At 50.6% G+C, this 17142-nt stretch overlaps 1 protein-coding gene across 1 annotated transcript in view; it reads right to left on the reverse strand.

The window, feature by feature from the left end:
- Positions 1–17142, reverse strand: part of LOC118940988 (uncharacterized) — a 33895-nt gene that overhangs the window by 6453 nt on the left and 10300 nt on the right. Inside the window, exons 3-10 of the mRNA XM_090206661.1 lie at positions 12311–14830; positions 6317–6469; positions 5571–5680; positions 4555–4561; positions 3324–4345; positions 2262–2312; positions 2160–2164; positions 1841–1987 (exon numbers count right to left, since the gene is read on the reverse strand). Of these exons, the coding sequence (XP_090062787.1) occupies positions 1841–1987; positions 2160–2164; positions 2262–2312; positions 3324–4345; positions 4555–4561; positions 5571–5680; positions 6317–6469; positions 12311–14830 (4015 nt within the window). The remainder of the gene's footprint in view (positions 1–1840; positions 1988–2159; positions 2165–2261; positions 2313–3323; positions 4346–4554; positions 4562–5570; positions 5681–6316; positions 6470–12310; positions 14831–17142) is intronic.

A 17142-nucleotide genomic window follows, 5' to 3' on the forward strand; every position in this document is an offset into this window, starting at 1 on the left:
GTAGGAACTGCAGTTGTCGCAGGAGCTGCAGTTGTCGTAGGAGCTGCAGAACTAGTTGTTGTGGGAGCTACAGTTGTCGTAGTAGGCGCTGCAGTGGTCGTAGTAGGTGCTGCAGTTGTCGTAGGAACTGCAGTTGACGTAGGAACTGCAGTTGTCGCAGGAGCTGCAGTTGTCGTAGGAGCTGCAGAACTAGTTGTTGTGGGAGCTACAGTTGTCGTAGTAGGCGCTGCAGTGGTAGTAGTAGGTGCTGCAGTTGTCGTAGTAGGTGCTCCAGTTGTCGCAGGTGCTGCAGTTGTCGTAGGTGCTGCAGTTGTCGTAGGTGCTGCAGTTGTCGTAGGCGCTGCAGTTGTCGTAGGAACTGCAGTTGTCGCAGGAGCTGCAGTTGTCGTAGGTGCTGCAGTTGTCGTAGTAGCTGCAGTTGCTGTAGGAACTGCATTTGTCGCAGGAGCTGCAGTTGTCGTAGGAGCTGCAGAAATAGTTGTTGTGGGAGCTACAGTTGTCGTAGTAGGCGCTGCAGTGGTCGTAGTAGGTGCTGCAGTTGTCGTAGTAGGTGCTCCAGTTGTCGCAGGAGCTGCAGTTGTCGTAGGTGCTGCAGTTGTCGTAGGTGCTGCAGTTGTCGTAGGAACTGCAGTTGTCGCAGGAGCTGCAGTTGTCATAGTAGCTGCAGTTGTCGTAGGAACTGCAGTTGTCGCAGGAGCTGCAGAAATAGTTGTTGTGGGAGCTACAGTTGTCGTAGTAGGCGCTGCAGTGGTCGTAGTAGGTGCTGCAGTTGTCGTAGTAGGTGCTCCAGTTGTCGCAGGAGCTGCAGTTGTCGTAGGTGCTGCAGTTGTTGTAGTAGCTGCAGTTGTCGTAGGAACTGCAGTTGTCGTTGTAGTGGTCGTAGGAGCTTCAGTTGTAGCTGTCGTTGTAGGTGTGGTTGTTGTCGGACCATCAGTTGTAGCTGTCGTGGAAGGTGTGGTTGTTGTCGGGGCTTCAGTTGTAGTAGTTGCTGCAGTTGTAGCTGTTGTAGGAGCTACAGTTGTTGTAGTAGGACCTACAGTTGTTGCAGGTTCAGCTGCTGCAGTGCTTGAAACTACAACTAATGTTGTAGTAGGATCTGCAGTTGTGGTTGTAGCAGTAGGTGCAGTTGTGGTTGTCGTAGTAGTTGCTGCAGTCATAGTGGTTGTAGGAGCTGCAGTTGTAGAAGGTGTTGCAGTTGAGGTTGTCGTAGGAGCTGCAGAAGTAGTTGTTGTGGGAGCTACAGTTGTCGTAGTAGGCGCTGCAGTGGTCGTAGTAGGTGCTGCAGTTGTCGTAGTAGGTGCTCCAGTTGTCGTAGGTGCTGCAGTTGTCGTAGGTGCTGCAGTTGTCGTAGTAGGTGCTGCAGTTGTCGTAGGAACTGCAGTTGACGTAGGAACTGCAGTTGTCGCAGGAGCTACAGTTGTCGTAGGAGCTGCAGAACTAGTTGTTGTGGGAGCTACAGTTGTTGCAGGTTCAGCTGCTGTAGTCATTGAAACTACAACTAATGTTGTAGTAGGATCTGCAGTTGTGGTTGTAGCAGTAAGTGCAGTTGCGGTTGTCGTAGTAGTTGCTGCAGTCATAGTGGTCGTAGGTGCTGCATTTGCTGTAGTAGGTGCTGCAGTTGACGTAGTAGGTGCTGCAGTTGTCGTAGTAGGTGCTCCAGTTGTTGCAGGAGCTGCAGTTGTCGTTGTAGTGGTCGTAGGAGCTTCAGTTGTAGCTGTCGTTGTAGGTGTGGTTGTTGTCGGACCGTCAGTTGTAGCTGTAGTGGAAGGTGTGGTTGTTGTCGTAGCTTCAGTTGTAGTAGTAGGACCTACAGTTGTTGCAGGTTCAGCTGCTGCAGTGCTTGAAACTACAACTAATGTTGTAGTAGGATCCGCCGTTGTGGTTGTAGCAGTAGGTGCAGTTGTGGTTGTCGTAGTAGTTGCTGCAGTCATAGTGGTTGTAGGAGCTGCAGTTGTAGAATGTGTTGCAGTTGAGGTTGTCGTAGGAGCTGCAGAAGTAGTTGTTGTGGGAGCTGCAGTTGTCGTAGTAGGCGCTGCAGTGGTCGTAGTAGGTGCTGCAGTTGTCGTAGTAGGTGCTCCAGTTGTCGCAGGAGCTGCAGTTGTCGTAGGTGCTGCAGTTGTCGTAGTAGCTGCAGTTGTCGTAGGAACTGCAGTTGTCGCAGGAGCTGCAGTTGTCATAGGAGCTGCAGAACTAGTTGTTGTGGGAGCTACAGTTGTCGTAGTTGGCGCTGCAGCGGTCGTAGTAGGTGCTGCAGTTGTCGTAGTAGCTGCAGTTGTCGTAGGTGCTGCAGTTGTCGTAGTAGCTGCAGTTGTCGTAGTAGCTGCAGTTGTCGTAGGAACTGCAGTTGTCGCAGGAGCTACAGTTGTCGTAGGAGCTGCAGAAATAGTTGTTGTGGGAGCTACAGTTGTCGTAGTAGGCGCTGCAGTGGTCGTAGTAGGTGCTGCAGTGGTCGTAGTAGGTGCTGCAGTTGTCGTAGTAGGTGCTCCAGTTGTCGCAGGAGCTGCAGTTGTCGTAGGTGCTGCAGTTGTTGTAGTAGCTGCAGTTGTCGTAGGAACTGCAGTTGTCGTTGTAGTGGTCGTAGGAGCTTCAGTTGTAGCTGTCGTTGTAGGTGTGGTTGTTGTCGGACCGTCAGTTGTAGCTGTCGTGGAAGGTGTGGTTGTTGCCGGGGCTTCAGTTGTAGTAGTTGCTGCAGTTGTAGCTGTTGTAGGAGCTACAGTTGTTGTAGTAGGACCTACAGTTGTTGCAGGTTCAGCTGCTGCAGTGCTTGAAACTACAACTAATGTTGTAGTAGGATCTGCAGTTGTGGTTGTAGCAGTAGGTGCAGTTGTTGTTGTCGTAGTAGTTGCTGCAGTCATAGTGGTTGTAGGAGCTGCAGTTGTAGAAGGTGTTGCAGTTGAGGTTGTCGTAGGAGCTGTAGAAATTGTTGTTGTGGGAGCTACAGTTGTCGTAGTTGGCGCTGCAGTGGTCGTAGTAGGTGCTGCAGTTGTCGTAGGTGCTGCAGTTATCGTAGGTGCTGCAGTTGTCGTAGGTGCTGCAGTTGTCGTAGTAGATGCAGTTGTCGTAGGAACTGCAGTTGACGTAGGAACTGCAGTTGTCACAGGAGCTGCAGTTGTCGTAGGAACTGCAGTTGTCGTTGTAGTGGTCGTAGGAGCTTCAGTTGTAGAAGGTGTTGCAGTTGAGGTTGTCGTGGGAGCTACAGTTGTTGTAGTAGCTGCAGTTGTCGTAGGACCTGCAGTTGTCGTTGTAGCTGCAGTTGTCGTAGGAACTGCAGTTGTCGCAGGAGCTGCAGTTGTCGTAGGAGCTGCAGAAGTAGTTGTTGTGGGAGCTACAGTTGTCGTAGTAGGCGCTGCAGTGGTCGTAGTAGGTGATGCAGTTGTCGTAGTAGGTGCTCCAGTTGTCGTAGGTGCTGCAGTTGTCGTAGGTGCTGCAGTTGTCGTAGGTGCTGCAGTTGTCGTAGTAGGTGCTGCAGTTGTTGTAGGAACTGCAGTTGTCGCAGGAGCTGTAGTTGTCGTAGGAGCTGCAGAACTAGTTGTTGTGGGAGCTACAGTTGTCGTAGTAGGTGCTGCAGTGGTCGTAGTAGGTGCTGCAGTTGTCGTAGTAGGTGCTCCAGTTGTCGCAGGAGCTGCAGTTGTCGTAGGTGCTGCAGTTGTCGTAGTAGCTGCAGTTGTCGTAGGAACTGCAGTTGTCGCAGGAGCTGCAGTTGTCGTAGGAGCTGCAGAAATAGTTGTTGTGGGAGCTACAGTTGTCGTAATAGGCGCTGCAGTGGTCGTAGTAGGTGCTGCAGTTGTCGTAGTAGCTGCAGTTGTCGTAGGTGCTGCAGTTGTCGTAGTAGCTGCAGTTGTCGTAGGAACTGCAGTTGTCGCAGGAGCTGCAGTTGTCGTAGGAGCTGCAGAACTAGTTGTTGTGGGAGCTACAGTTGTCGTAGTAGGCGCTGCAGTGGTCGTAGTAGGTGCTGCAGTGGTCGTAGTAGGTGCTGCAGTTGTCGTAGTAGGTGCTCCAGTTGTCGCAGGAGCTGCAGTTGTCGTAGGAACTGCAGTTGTCGTTGTAGTGGTCGTAGGAGCTTCAGTTGTAGCTGTCGTTGTAGGTGTGGTTGTTGTCGGACCGTCAGTTGTAGCTGTCGTGGAAGGTGTGGTTGTTTCCGGGGCTTCAGTTGTAGTAGTTGCTGCAGTTGTAGCTGTTGTAGGAGCTACAGTTGTTGTAGTAGGACCTACAGTTGTTGCAGGTTCAGCTGCTGCAGTGCTTGAAACTACAACTAATGTTGTAGTAGGATCTGCAGTTGTGGTTGTAGCAGTAGGTGCAGTTGTTGTTGTCGTAGTAGTTGCTGCAGTCATAGTGGTTGTAGGAGCTGCAGTTGTAGAAGGTGTTGCAGTTGAGGTTGTCGTAGGAGCTGTAGAAATAGTTGTTGTGGGAGCTACAGTTGTCGTAGTTGGCGCTGCAGTGGTCGTAGTAGGTGCTGCAGTTGTCGTAGGTGCTGCAGTTGTCGTAGGTGCTGCAGTTGTCGTAGGTGCTGCAGTTGTCGTAGTAGATGCAGTTGTCGTAGGAACTGTAGTTGACGTAGGAACTGCAGTTGTCACAGGAGCTGCAGTTGTCGTAGGTGCTGCAGTTGTCGTAGTAGATGCAGTTGTCGTAGGAACTGCAGTTGACGTAGGAACTGCAGTTGTAAAAGGAGCTGCAGTTGTCGTAGGAACTGCAGTTGTCGTTGTAGTGGTCGTAGGAGCTTCAGTTGTAGAAGGTGTTGCAGTTGAGGTTGTCGTGGGAGCTACAGTTGTTGTAGTAGCTGCAGTTGTCGTAGGACCTGCAGTTGTCGTAGGAACTGCAGTTGTCGCAGGAGCTGCAGTTGTCGTAGGAGCTGCAGAACTAGTTGTTGTGGGAGCTACAGTTGCCGTAGTAGGCGCTGCAGTGGTCGTAGTAGGTGCTGCAGTTGTCGTAGGAACTGCAGTTGACGTAGGAACTGCAGTTGTCGCAGGAGCTGCAGTTGTCGTAGGAGCTGCAGAAGTAGTTGTTGTGGGAGCTACAGTTGTCGTAGTAGGCGCTGCAGTGGTCGTAGTAGGTGATGCAGTTGTCGTAGTAGGTGCTCCAGTTGTCGTAGGTGCTGCAGTTGTCGTAGGTGCTGCAGTTGTCGTAGGTGCTGCAGTTGTCGTAGTAGGTGCTGCAGTTGTTGTAGGACCTGCAGTTGTCGCAGGAGCTGTAGTTGTCGTAGGAGCTGCAGAACTAGTTGTTGTGGGAGCTACAGTTGTCGTAGTAGGCGCTGCAGTGGTCGTAGTAGGTGCTGCAGTTGTCGTAGTAGGTGCTCCAGTTGTCGCAGGAGCTGCAGTTGTCGTAGGTGCTGCAGTTGTCGTAGTAGCTGCAGTTGTCGTAGGAACTGCAGTTGTCGCAGGAGCTGCAGTTGTCGTAGGAGCTGCAGAAATAGTTGTTGTGGGAGCTACAGTTGTCGTAGTAGGCGCTGCAGTGGTCGTAGTAGGTGCTGCAGTGGTCGTAGTAGGTGCTGCAGTTGTCGTAGTAGGTGCTCCAGTTGTCGCAGGAGCTGCAGTTGTCGTAGGTGCTGCAGTTGTTGTAGTAGCTGCAGTTGTCGTAGGAACTGCAGTTGTCGTTGTAGTGGTCGTAGGAGCTTCAGTTGTAGCTGTCGTGGAAGGTGTGGTTGTTGTCGGGTCTTCAGTTGTAGTAGTTGCTGCAGTTGTAGCTGTTGTAGGAGCTAAAGTTGTTGTAGTAGGACCTACAGTTGTTGCAGGTTCAGCTGCTGCAGTGCTTGAAACTACAACTAATGTTGTAGTAGGATCTGCAGTTGTGGTTGTAGCAGTAGGTGCAGTTGTGGTTGTTGTAGTAGTTGCTGCAGTCATAGTGGTTGTAGGAGCTGCAGTTGTAGAAGGTGTTGCAGTTGAGGTTGTCGTAGGAGCTGCAGAAGTAGTTGTTGTGGGAGCTACAGTTGTCGTAGTAGGCGCTGCAGTGGTCGTAGTAGGTGCTGCAGTTGTCGTAGTAGGTGCTCCAGTTGTTGTAGTAGGTGCTCCAGTTGTCGTAGGTGCTGCAGTTGTCGTAGGTGCTGCAGTTGTCGTAGTAGGTGCTGCAGTTGTTGTAGGAACTGCAGTTGTCGCAGGAGCTGTAGTTGTCGTAGGAGCTGCAGAACTAGTTGTTGTGGGAGCTACAGTTGTCGTAGTAGGCGCTGCAGTGTTCGTAGTAGGTGCTGCAGTTGTCGTAGTAGGTGCTCCAGTTGTCGCAGGAGCTGCAGTTGTCGTAGGTGCTGCAGTTGTCATAGTAGCTGCAGTTGTCGTAGGAACTGCAGTTGTCGCAGGAGCTGCAGTTGTCGTAGGAGCTGCAGAACTAGTTGTCGCAGGAGCTGCAGTTGTCGTAGGTGCTGCAGTTGTTGTAGTAGCTGCAGTTGTCGTAGGAACTGCAGTTGTCGTTGTAGTGGTCGTAGGAGCTTCAGTTGTAGCTGTCGTTGTAGGTGTGGTTGTTGTCGGACCGTCAGTTGTAGCTGTCGTGGAAGGTGTGGTTGTTGTCGGGGCTTCAGTTGTAGTAGTTGCTGCAGTTGTAGCTGTTGTAGGAGCTACAGTTGTCGTAGTAGGCGCTGCAGTGGTCGTAGTAGGTGCTGCAGTTGTCGTAGTAGGTGCTCCAGTTGTCGCAGGAGCTGCAGTTGTCGTAGGTGCTTTAGTTGTCGTAGTAGCTGCAGTTGTCGTAGGAACTGCAGTTGTCACAGGAGCTGCAGTTGTCGTAGGAGCTGCAGAACTAGTTGTTGTGGGAGCTACATTTGTCGTAGTAGGCGCTGCAGTGGTCGTAGTAGGTGCTGCAGTTGTCGTAGTAGCTGCAGTTGTAGTAGTTGCTGCAGTTGTAGCTGTTGTAGGAGCTACAGTTGTCGTAGTAGGCGCTGCAGTGGTCGTAGTAGGTGCTGCAGTTGTCGTAGTAGGTGCTCCAGTTGTTGTAGGTGCTGCAGTTGTCGTAGGTGCTGCAGTTGTCGTAGTAGGTGCTGCAGTTGTTGTAGGAACTGCAGTTGTCGCAGGAGCTGTAGTTGTCGCAGGAGCTGTAGTTGTCGTAGGAGCTGCAGAACTAGTTGTTGTGGGAGCTACAGTTGTCGTAGTAGGCGCTGCAGTGGTCGTAGTAGGTGCTGCAGTTGTCGTAGTAGGTGCTCCAGTTGTCGCAGGAGCTGCAGTTGTCGTAGGTGCTTTAGTTGTCGTAGTAGCTGCAGTTGTCGTAGGAACTGCAGTTGTCACAGGAGCTGCAGTTGTCGTAGGAGCTGCAGAACTAGTTGTTGTGGGAGCTACATTTGTCGTAGTAGGCGCTGCAGTGGTCGTAGTAGGTGCTGCAGTTGTCGTAGTAGCTGCAGTTGTCGTAGGTGCTGCAGTTGTCATAGTAGCTGCAGTTGTCGTAGGAACTGCAGTTGTCGCAGGAGCTGCAGTTGTCGTAGGAGCTGCAGAAATAGTTGTTGTGGGAGCTACAGTTGTCGTAGTAGGCGCTGCAGTGGTCGTAGTAGGTGCTGCAGTTGTCGTAGTAGGTGCTCCAGTTGTCGCAGGAGCTGCAGTTGTCGTAGGTGCTGCAGTTGTTGTAGTAGCTCCAGTTGTCGTAGGAACTGCAGTTGTCGTTGTTGTGGTCGTAGGAGCTTCAGTTGTAGCTGTCGTTGTAGGTGTGGTTGTTGTCGGACCGTCAGTTGTAGCTGTTGTGGAAGGTGTGGTTGTTGTCGGGGCTTCAGTTGTAGTAGTTGCTGCAGTTGTAGCTGTTGTAGGAGCTACAGTTGTCGTAGTAGGCGCTGCAGTGGTCGTAGTAGGTGCTGCAGTTGTCGTAGTGGGTGCTCCAGTTGTTGTAGGTGCTACAGTTGTCGTAGTAGGCGCTGCAGTGGTCGTAGTAGGTGCTGCAGTTGTCGTAGTAGCTGCAGTTGTCGTAGGTGCTGCAGTTGTCGTAGTAGCTGCAGTTGTCGTAGGAACTGCAGTTGTCGCAGGAGCTGCAGTTGTCGTAGGAGCTGCAGAAATAGTTGTTGTGGGAGCTACAGTTGTCGTAGTAGGCGCTGCAGTGGTCGTAGTAGGTGCTGCAGTTGTCGTAGTAGGTGCTCCAGTTGTCGCAGGAGCTGCAGTTGTCGTTGTAGTGGTCGTAGGAGCTTCAGTTGTAGCTGTCGTTGTAGGTGCGGTTGTTGTCGTACCGTCAGTTGTAGCTGTCGTGGAAGGTGTGGTTGTTGTCGGGGCTTCAGTTGTAGTAGTTGCTGCAGTTGTAGCTGTTGTAGGAGCTAAAGTTGTTGTAGTAGGACCTACAGTTGTTGCGGGTTCAGCTGCTGCAGTGCTTGAAACTACAACTAATGTTGTAGTAGGATCTGCAGTTGTGGTTGTAGCAGTAGGTGCAGTTGTGGTTGTCGTAGTAGTTGCTGCAGTCATAGAGGTTGTAGGAGCTGCAGTTGTAGAAGGTGTTGCAGTTGAGGTTGTCGTAGGAGCTGCAGAAGTAGTTGTTGTGGGAGCTACAGTTGTCGTAGTAGGCGCTGCAGTGGTCGTAGTAGGTGCTGCAGTTGTCGTAGTAGGTGCTCCAGTTGTCGTAGGTGCTGCAGTTGTCGTAGGTGCTGCAGTTGTCGTAGTAGGTGCTGCAGTTGTTGTAGGAACTGCAGTTGTCGCAGGAGCTGTAGTTGTCGCAGGAGCTGTAGTTGTCGTAGGAGCTGCAGAACTAGTTGTTGTGGGAGCTACAGTTGTCGTAGTAGGTGCTGCAGTGGTCGTAGTAGGTGCTCCAGTTGTCGCAGGAGCTGCAGTTGTCGTAGGTGCTGCAGTTGTCGTAGTAGCTGCAGTTGTCGTAGGAACTGCACTTGTCGCAGGAGCTGCAGTTGTCGTAGGAGCTGCAGAACTAGTTGTCGCAGGAGCTGCAGTTGTCGTAGGTGCTGCAGTTGTTGTAGTAGCTGCAGTTGTCATAGGAACTGCAGTTGTCGTTGTAGTGGTCGTAGGAGCTTCAGTTGTAGCTGTCGTTGTAGTTGTGGTTGTTGTCGGACCGTCAGTTGTAGCTGTCGTGGAAGGTGTGGTTGTTGTCGGGGCATCAGTTGTAGTAGTTGCTGCAGTTGTAGCTATTGTAGGAGCTACAGTTGTCGTAGTAGGCGCTGCAGTGGTCGTAGTAGGTGCTGCAGTTGTCGTAGTAGGTGCTCCAGTTGTTGTAGGTGCTGCAGTTGTCGTAGGTGCTGCAGTTGTCGTAGTAGGTGCTGCAGTTGTTGTAGGAACTGCAGTTGTCGCAGGAGCTGTAGTTGTCGCAGGAGCTGTAGTTGTCGTAGGAGCTGCAGAACTAGTTGTTGTGGGAGCTACAGTTGTCGTAGTAGGCGCTGCAGTGGTCGTAGTAGGTGCTGCAGTTGTCGTAGTAGGTGCTCCAGTTGTCGCAGGAGCTGCAGTTGTCGTAGGTGCTTTAGTTGTCATAGTAGCTGCAGTTGTCGTAGGAACTGCAGTTGTCGCAGGAGCTGCAGTTGTCGTAGGAGCTGCAGAACTAGTTGTTGTGGGAGCTACAGTTGTCGTAGTAGCTGCAGTTGTCGTAGGTGCTGCAGTTGTCGTAGTAGCTGCAGTTGTCGTAGGAACTGCAGTTGTCGCAGGAGCTGCAGTTGTCGTAGGAGCTGCAGAAATAGTTGTTGTGGGAGCTACAGTTGTCGTAGTAGGCGCTGCAGTGGTCGTAGTAGGTGCTGCAGTTGTCGTAGTAGGTGCTCCAGTTGTCGCAGGAGCTGCAGTTGTCGTAGGTGCTTTAGTTGTCATAGTAGCTGCAGTTGTCGTAGGAACTGCAGTTGTCGCAGGAGCTGCAGTTGTCGTAGGAGCTGCAGAACTAGTTGTTGTGGGAGCTACAGTTGTCGTAGTAGCTGCAGTTGTCGTAGGTGCTGCAGTTGTCGTAGTAGCTGCAGTTGTCGTAGGAACTGCAGTTGTCGCAGGAGCTGTAGTTGTCGTAGGAGCTGCAGAAATAGTTGTTGTGGGAGCTACAGTTGTCGTAGTTGCTGCAGTTGTAGCTGTTGTAGGAGCTACAGTTGTTGTAGTAGGACGTAGAGTTGTTGCAGGTTCAGCTGCTGCAGTGCTTGAAACTACAACTAATGTTGTAGTAGGATCTGCAGTTGTGGTTGTAGCAGTAGGTGCAGTTGTGGTTGTCGTAGTAGTTGCTGCAGTCATAGTGGTTGTAGGAGCTGCAGTTGTAGAAGGTGTTGCAGTTGAGGTTGTCGTAGGAGCTGCAGAAGTAGTTGTTGTGGGAGCTACAGTTGTCGTAGTAGGCGCTGCAGTGGTCGTAGTAGGTGCTGCAGTTGTCGTAGTAGGTGCTGCAGTTGTCGTAGGTGCTGCAGTTGTCGTAGTAGGTGCTGCAGTTGTTGTAGGAACTGCAGTTGTCGCAGGAGCTGTAGTTGTCGCAGGAGCTGTAGTTGTCGTAGGAGCTGCAGAACTAGTTGTTGTGGGAGCTACAGTTGTCGTAGTAGGCGCTGCAGTTGTCGTAGTAGGTGCTCCAGTTGTCGCAGGAGCTGCAGTTATCGTAGGTGCTGCAGTTGTCGTAGTAGCTGCAGTTGTCGTAGGAACTGCAGTTGTCGCAGGAGCTGCAGTTGTCGTAGGAGCTGCAGAACTAGTTGTTGTGGGAGCTACAGTTGTCGTAGTAGGCGCTGCGGAGGTCGTAGTAGGTGCTGCAGTTGTCGTAGTAGGTGCTCCAGTTGTCGTAGTAGGTGCTCCAGTTGTCGTAGGTGCTGCAGTTGTCGTAGTAGGTGCTGCAGTTGTTGTAGGAACTGCAGTTGTCGCAGGAGCTGTAGTTGTCGCAGGAGCTGTAGTTGTCGTAAGAGCTGCAGAACTAGTTGTTGTGGGAGCTACAGTTGTCGTAGTAGACGCTGCAGTGGTCGTAGTAGGTGCTGCAGTTGTCGTAGTAAGTGCTCCAGTTGTCGCAGGAGCTGCAGTTGTCGTAGGTGCTGCAGTTGTCGTAGTAGCTGCAGTTGTCGTAGGAACTGCAGTTGTCGCAGGAGCTGCAGTTGTCGTAGGAGCTGCAGAAATAGTTGTTGTGGGAGCTACAGTTGTCGTAGTAGGCGCTGCAGTTGTCGTAGTAGGTGCTGCAGTTGTCGTAGGAACTGCAGTTGTCATTGTAGTGGTCTTAGGAGCTTCAGTTGTAGCTGTCGTTGTAGATGTGGTTGTTGTCGGACCGTCAGTTGTAGCTGTCGTGGAAGGTGTGGTTGTTGTTGGGGCATCAGTTGTAGTAGTTGCTGCAGTTGTAGCTGTTGTAGGAGCTACAGTTGTTGTAGTAGGACCTACAGTTGTTGTAGGTTCAGCTGCTGCAGTGCTTGAAACTACAACTAATGTTGTAGTAGGATCTGCAGTTGTGGTTGTAGCAGTAGGTGCAGTTGTGGTTGTCGTAGTAGTTGCTGCAGTCATAGTGGTTGTAGGAGCTGCAGTTGTAGAAGGTGTTGCAGTTGAGGTTGTCGTAGGAGCTGCAGAAGTAGTTGTTGTGGGAGCTACAGTTGTCGTAGTAGGCGCTGCAGTGGTCGTAGTAGGTGCTGCAGTTGTCGTAGTAGGTGCTCCAGTTGTCGTAGGTGCTGCAGTTGTCGTAGGTGCTGCAGTTGTCGTAGTAGGTGCTGCAGTTGTTGTAGGAACTGCAGTTGTCGCAGGAGCTGTAGTTGTCGCAGGAGCTGTAGTTGTCGTAAGAGCTGCAGAACTAGTTGTTGTGGGAGCTACAGTTGTCGTAGTAGGCGCTGCAGTGGTCGTAGTAGGTGCTGCAGTTGTCGTAGTAGGTGCTCCAGTTGTCACAGGAGCTGCAGTTGTCGTAGGTGCTGCAGTTGTCGTAGGAACTGCAGTTGTCATTGTAGTGGTCGTAGGAGCTTCAGTTGTAGCTGTCGTTGTAGATGTGGTTGTTGTCGGACCGTCAGTTGTAGCTGTCGTGGAAGGTGTGGTTGTTGTTGGGGCATCAGTTGTAGTAGTTGCTGCAGTTGTAGCTGTTGTAGGAGCTACAGTTGTTGTAGTAGGACCTACAGTTGTTGTAGGTTCAGCTGCTGCAGTGCTTGAAACTACAACTAATGTTGTAGTAGGATCTGCAGTTGTGGTTGTAGCAGTAGGTGCAGTTGTGGTTGTCGTAGTAGTTGCTGCAGTCATAGTGGTTGTAGGAGCTGCAGTTGTAGAAGGTGTTGCAGTTGAGGTTGTCGTAGGAGCTGCAGAAGTAGTTGTTGTGGGAGCTACAGTTGTCGTAGTAGGCGCTGCAGTGGTCGTAGTAGGTGCTGCAGTTGTCGTAGTAGGTGCTCCAGTTGTCGTAGGTGCTGCAGTTGTCGTAGGTGCTGCAGTTGTCGTAGTAGGTGCTGCAGTTGTTGTAGGAACTGCAGTTGTCGCAGGAGCTGTAGTTGTCGCAGGAGCTGTAGTTGTCGTAAGAGCTGCAGAACTAGTTGTTGTGGGAGCTACAGTTGTCGTAGTAGGCGCTGCAGTGGTCGTAGTAGGTGCTGCATTTGTCGTAGTAGGTGCTCCAGTTGTCACAGGAGCTGCAGTTGTCGTAGGTGCTGCAGTTCTCGTAGTAGCTGCAGTTGTCGTAGGAACTGCAGTGGTCGCAGGAGCTGCAGTAGTCGTAGGAGCTGCAGAACTAGTTGTCGCAGGAGCTGCAGTTGTCGTAGGTGCTGCAGTTGTCGTAGGAACTGCAGTTGTCGTTGTAGTGGTCGTAGGAGCTTCAGTTGTAGCTGTCGTAGTAGGTGTGGTTGTTGTCGGACCGTCAGTTGTAGCTGTCGTGGAAGGTGTGGTTGTTGTCTGGGCTTCAGTTGTAGTAGTTGCTGCAGTTGTAGCTGTTGTAGGAGCTACAGTTGTTGTAGTAGGACGTAGAGTTGTTGCAGGTTCAGCTGCTGCAGTGCTTGAAACTACAACTAATGTTGTAGTAGGATCTGCAGTTGTGGTTGTAGCAGTAGGTGCAGTTGTGGTTGTCGTAGTAGTTGCTGCAGTCATAGTGGTTGTAGGAGCTGCAGTTGTAGAAGGTGTTGCAGTTGAGGTTGTCGTAGGAGCTGCAGAAGTAGTTGTTGTGGGAGCTACAGTTGTCGTAGTAGGCGCTGCAGTGGTCGTAGTAGGTGCTGCAGTTGTCGTAGTAGGTGCTGCAGTTGTCGTAGGTGCTGCAGTTGTCGTAGTAGGTGCTGCAGTTGTTGTAGGAACTGCAGTTGTCGCAGGAGCTGTAGTTGTCGCAGGAGCTGTAGTTGTCGTAGGAGCTGCAGAACTAGTTGTTGTGGGAGCTACAGTTGTCGTAGTAGGCGCTGCAGTTGTCGTAGTAGGTGCTCCAGTTGTCGCAGGAGCTGCAGTTGTCGTAGGTGCTGCAGTTGTCGTAGTAGCTGCAGTTGTCGTAGGAACTGCAGTTGTCGCAGGAGCTGCAGTTGTCGTAGGAGCTGCAGAACTAGTTGTTGTGGGAGCTACAGTTGTCGTAGTAGGCGCTGCGGAGGTCGTAGTAGGTGCTGCAGTTGTCGTAGTAGGTGCTCCAGTTGTCGTAGTAGGTGCTCCAGTTGTCGTAGGTGCTGCAGTTGTCGTAGTAGGTGCTGCAGTTGTTGTAGGAACTGCAGTTGTCGCAGGAGCTGTAGTTGTCGCAGGAGCTGTAGTTGTCATAAGAGCTGCAGAACTAGTTGTTGTGGGAGCTACAGTTGTCGTAGTAGACGCTGCAGTGGTCGTAGTAGGTGCTGCAGTTGTCGTAGTATGTGCTCCAGTTGTCACAGGAGCTGCAGTTGTCGTAGGTGCTGCAGTTGTCGTAGTAGCTGCAGTTGTCGTAGGAACTGCAGTTGTCGCAGGAGCTGCAGTTGTCGTAGGAGCTGCAGAACTAGTTGTTGTGGGAGCTACAGTTGTCGTAGTAGGCGCTGCAGTGGTCGTAGTAGGTGCTGCAGTTGTCGTAATAGGTGCTCCAGTTGTCGTAGGTGCTGCAGTTGTCGTAGGTGCTGCAGTTGTCGTAGTAGGTGCTGCAGTTGTTGTAGGAACTGCAGTTGTCGCAGGAGCTGTAGTTGTCGTAGGAGCTGCAGAACTAGTTGTTGTGGGAGCTACAGTTGTCGTAGTAGGCGCTGCAGTGCTCGTAGTAGGTGCTGCAGTTGTCGTAGTAGGTGCTCCAGTTGTCGTAGGAGCTGCAGTTGTCGTAGTAGCTGCAGTTGTCGTAGGAACTGCAGTTGTCGCAGTAGCTGCAGTTGTCGTAGGAGCTGCAGAATTAGTTGTTGTGGGAGCTACAGTTATCGTAGTAGGCGCTGCAGTGGTCGAAGTAGGTGCTGCAGTTGTCGTAGTAGCTGCAGTTGTCGTAGGAACTGCAGTTGACGTAGGAACTGCAGTTGTCGCAGGAGCTGCAGTTGTCGTAGGAGCTGCAGAAGTAGTTGTTGTGGGAGCTACAGTTGTCGTAGTAGGTGCTGCAGTGGTCGTAGTAGGTGCTGCAGTTGTCGTAGTAGGTGCTCCGGTTGTCGCAGGAGCTGCAGTTGTCGTTGTAGTGGTCGTAGGAGCTTCAGTTGTAGCTGACGTAGTAGGTGTGGTTGTTGTCGGACCGTCAGTTGTAGCTGTAGTGGAAGGTGTGGTTGTTGTCGTAGCTTCAGTTGTAGTAGTTGCTGCAGTTGTAGCTGTTGTAGGAGCTACAGTTGTTGTAGTAGGACCTACAGTTGTTGCAGGTTCAGCTGCTGCAGTGCTTGAAACTACAACTAATGTTGTAGTAGGATCTGCAGTTGTGGTTGTAGCAGTAGGTGCAGTTGTGGTTGTCGTAGTAGTTGCTGCAGTCATAGTGGTTGTAGGAGCTGCAGTTGTAGAAGGTGTTGCAGTTGAGGTTGTCGTAGGAGCTGCAGAAGTAGTTGTTGTGGCAGCTACAGTTGTCGTAGTAGGCGCTGCAGTGGTCGTAGTAGGTGCTCCAGTTGTCGCAGGAGCTGCAGTTGTCGTAGGTGCTGCAGTTGTCGTAGTAGCTGCAGTTGTCGTAGGAACTGCAGTTGTCGCAGGAGCTGCAGTTGTCGTAGGAGCTGTAGAACTAGTTGTCGCAGGAGCTGCAGTTGTCGTAGGAACTGCAGTTGTCGTTGTAGTGGTCGTAGGAGCTTCAGTTGTAGCTGTCGTTGTAGGTGTGGTTGTTGTCGGACCGTCAGTTGTAGCTGTCGTGGAAGGTGTGGTTGTTGTCGGGGCTTCAGTTGTAGTATTTGCTGCAGTTGTAGGAGCTACAGTTGTTGTAGTAGGACCTACAGTTGTTGCAGGTTCAGCTGCTGCAGTGCTTGAAACTACAACTAATGTTGTAGTAGGATCTGCAGTTGTGGTTGTAGCAGTAGGTGCAGTTGTGGTTGTCGTAGTAGTTGCTGCAGTCATAGTGGTTGTAGGAGCTGCAGTTGTAGAAGGTGTTGCAGTTGAGGTTGTCGTAGGAGCTTCAGAAGTAGTTGTTGTGGGGGCTACAGTTGTCGTAGTAGGCGCTGCAGTGGTCGTAGTAGGTGCTGCAGTTGTCGTAGGTGCTGCAGTTGTCGTAGGTGCTGCAGTTGTCGTAGGTGCTTCAGTTGTCGTAGGTGCTTCAGTTGTCGTAGTAGCTGCAGTTGTCGTTGCAGGTGTCGTAGGAGCTTCAGTTGTAGCTGTAGTAGTAGGTGTGGTTGGTGTCGGAGCTTCAGTTGTATCTGTTTTAGGTGCTACAGTTGTTGTAGTAGGACCTACAGTTGTTGCAGGTTCAGCTGCTGTAGTGCTTGAAACTACAACTAATGTTGTAGTCGGATCTGCAGTTGTGGTTGTAGTAGTAAGTGCAGTTGTGGTTGTCGTAGTAGTTGCTGCAGTCATAGTGGTCGTAGGAGCTGCATTTGCTGTAGTAGGTGCTGCAGGTGTGGTTGTAGCAGGTGCAATTGTAGTTGTCGTAGTAGGTGTGGTTGTTGTCGGAGCTTCAGTTGTAGCTGTCGTGGAAGGTGTGGTTGTTGTCGTAGCTTCAGTTGTAGCTGTCGTAGTAGGTGTGGTTGTTGTCGGAGCTTCAGTTGTAGCTGTCGTGGAAGGTGTGGTTGTTGTCGTAGCTTCAGTTGTAGTATTTGCTGCAGTTGTAGCTGTTTTAGGAGCTACAGTTGTTGTAGTAGGACCTACAGTTGTTGCAGGTTCAGCTGCTGAAGTGCTTGAAACTATAACTAATGTTGTAGTAGGATCTGCAGTTGTGGTTGTAGCAGTAAGTGCAGTTGTGGTTGTCGTAGTAGTTGCTGCAGTCATAGTGGTCGTAGGAGCTGCATTTGCTGTAGTAGGTGCTGCAGGTGTGGTTGTAGTAGGTGCAATTGTAGTTTCTGTAGCAGGTGCTCCAGTTGTAGTTGTTGTAGTATCTACAGCTGTTGTAGTAAGAGCTGCAGTGGTTGTCGAAGGTGTTGCTGTTGTGGCTGTAGTAGGGGCTACAGTTGTAGAAGGAGCTGTAGTAGGTTCTGCAGTTGTAGTGGTAAAAAGAGATACAGTTGTCATAGGAGCTGCAGTTGTCATTGCAGGTGTTGCTGTTGTGGTGGTCATAAGAGCTTCAGTTGTAGCTGTCGTAGTAGGTGTGGTTGTTGTCGTAGCTTCAGTTATAGCTGTCGTTGTAGCTGTTTTAGGAGCTACAGTTGTTGTAGTAGGACCTACAGTTGTTGTAGGTTCAGCTGCTGTTGTGCTTGTAAGAGCAACTGTTGTATTAGGATCTGAAGTTGTGCTTGTAGCAGTAGGACCAGTTGCGGTGGTCGTAGTAGTTGCTGCAGTCATAGTGGTCGTAGGAGCTACAGTTGTAGAAGGTGCTGCTGTTGTGGTTGTAGAAGTAGCTGCAGTTGTTGTAGGAAGTACATTTGTTGTTGTGAGAGTTACAGTTGCTGTCGTTGGATTTACAGTTGTTGGCTTAGGGATTTCAGTTGTAGTTGTTGTAGTAGGAGCTGCACTTGTGGTCGAATCTCCATGTGTAATCCAGCAAAACAACACTGCAATTTTTAAGATGAATGGTTAAGGTGTTTTGTGGTGCATAATATCAATGTTTCCTAGATTACCCTTCATCAGCATGGTGCAGGTTTTATATCTTCATATTCAATAAATAATTATAATTTGTAGCCACACAAAATTAAAGTATGAAATAAATCCCTTGATTGTATAATACCATATTGATATTAGTACACTTGAGTTGTATTGTATGTTTGTTTTCAAGATGGCACATTTTTCATTACAGTAGTGCGGTAATATAATTCAAGTAATATACAGCAGTGTGATAATGTTTACCGCTTACAATTTAGTCATTTTCCTTTTTTATATTTTGGAAATGTATTTAATCGAGGTGAGACATTTG

The sequence above is a fragment of the Oncorhynchus mykiss genome, chromosome 18, assembly GCF_057628025.1.
Source record: "Oncorhynchus mykiss isolate SJ-2025 chromosome 18, ASM5762802v1, whole genome shotgun sequence".
NCBI classification, from domain to species: Eukaryota; Metazoa; Chordata; class Actinopteri; order Salmoniformes; family Salmonidae; genus Oncorhynchus; species Oncorhynchus mykiss.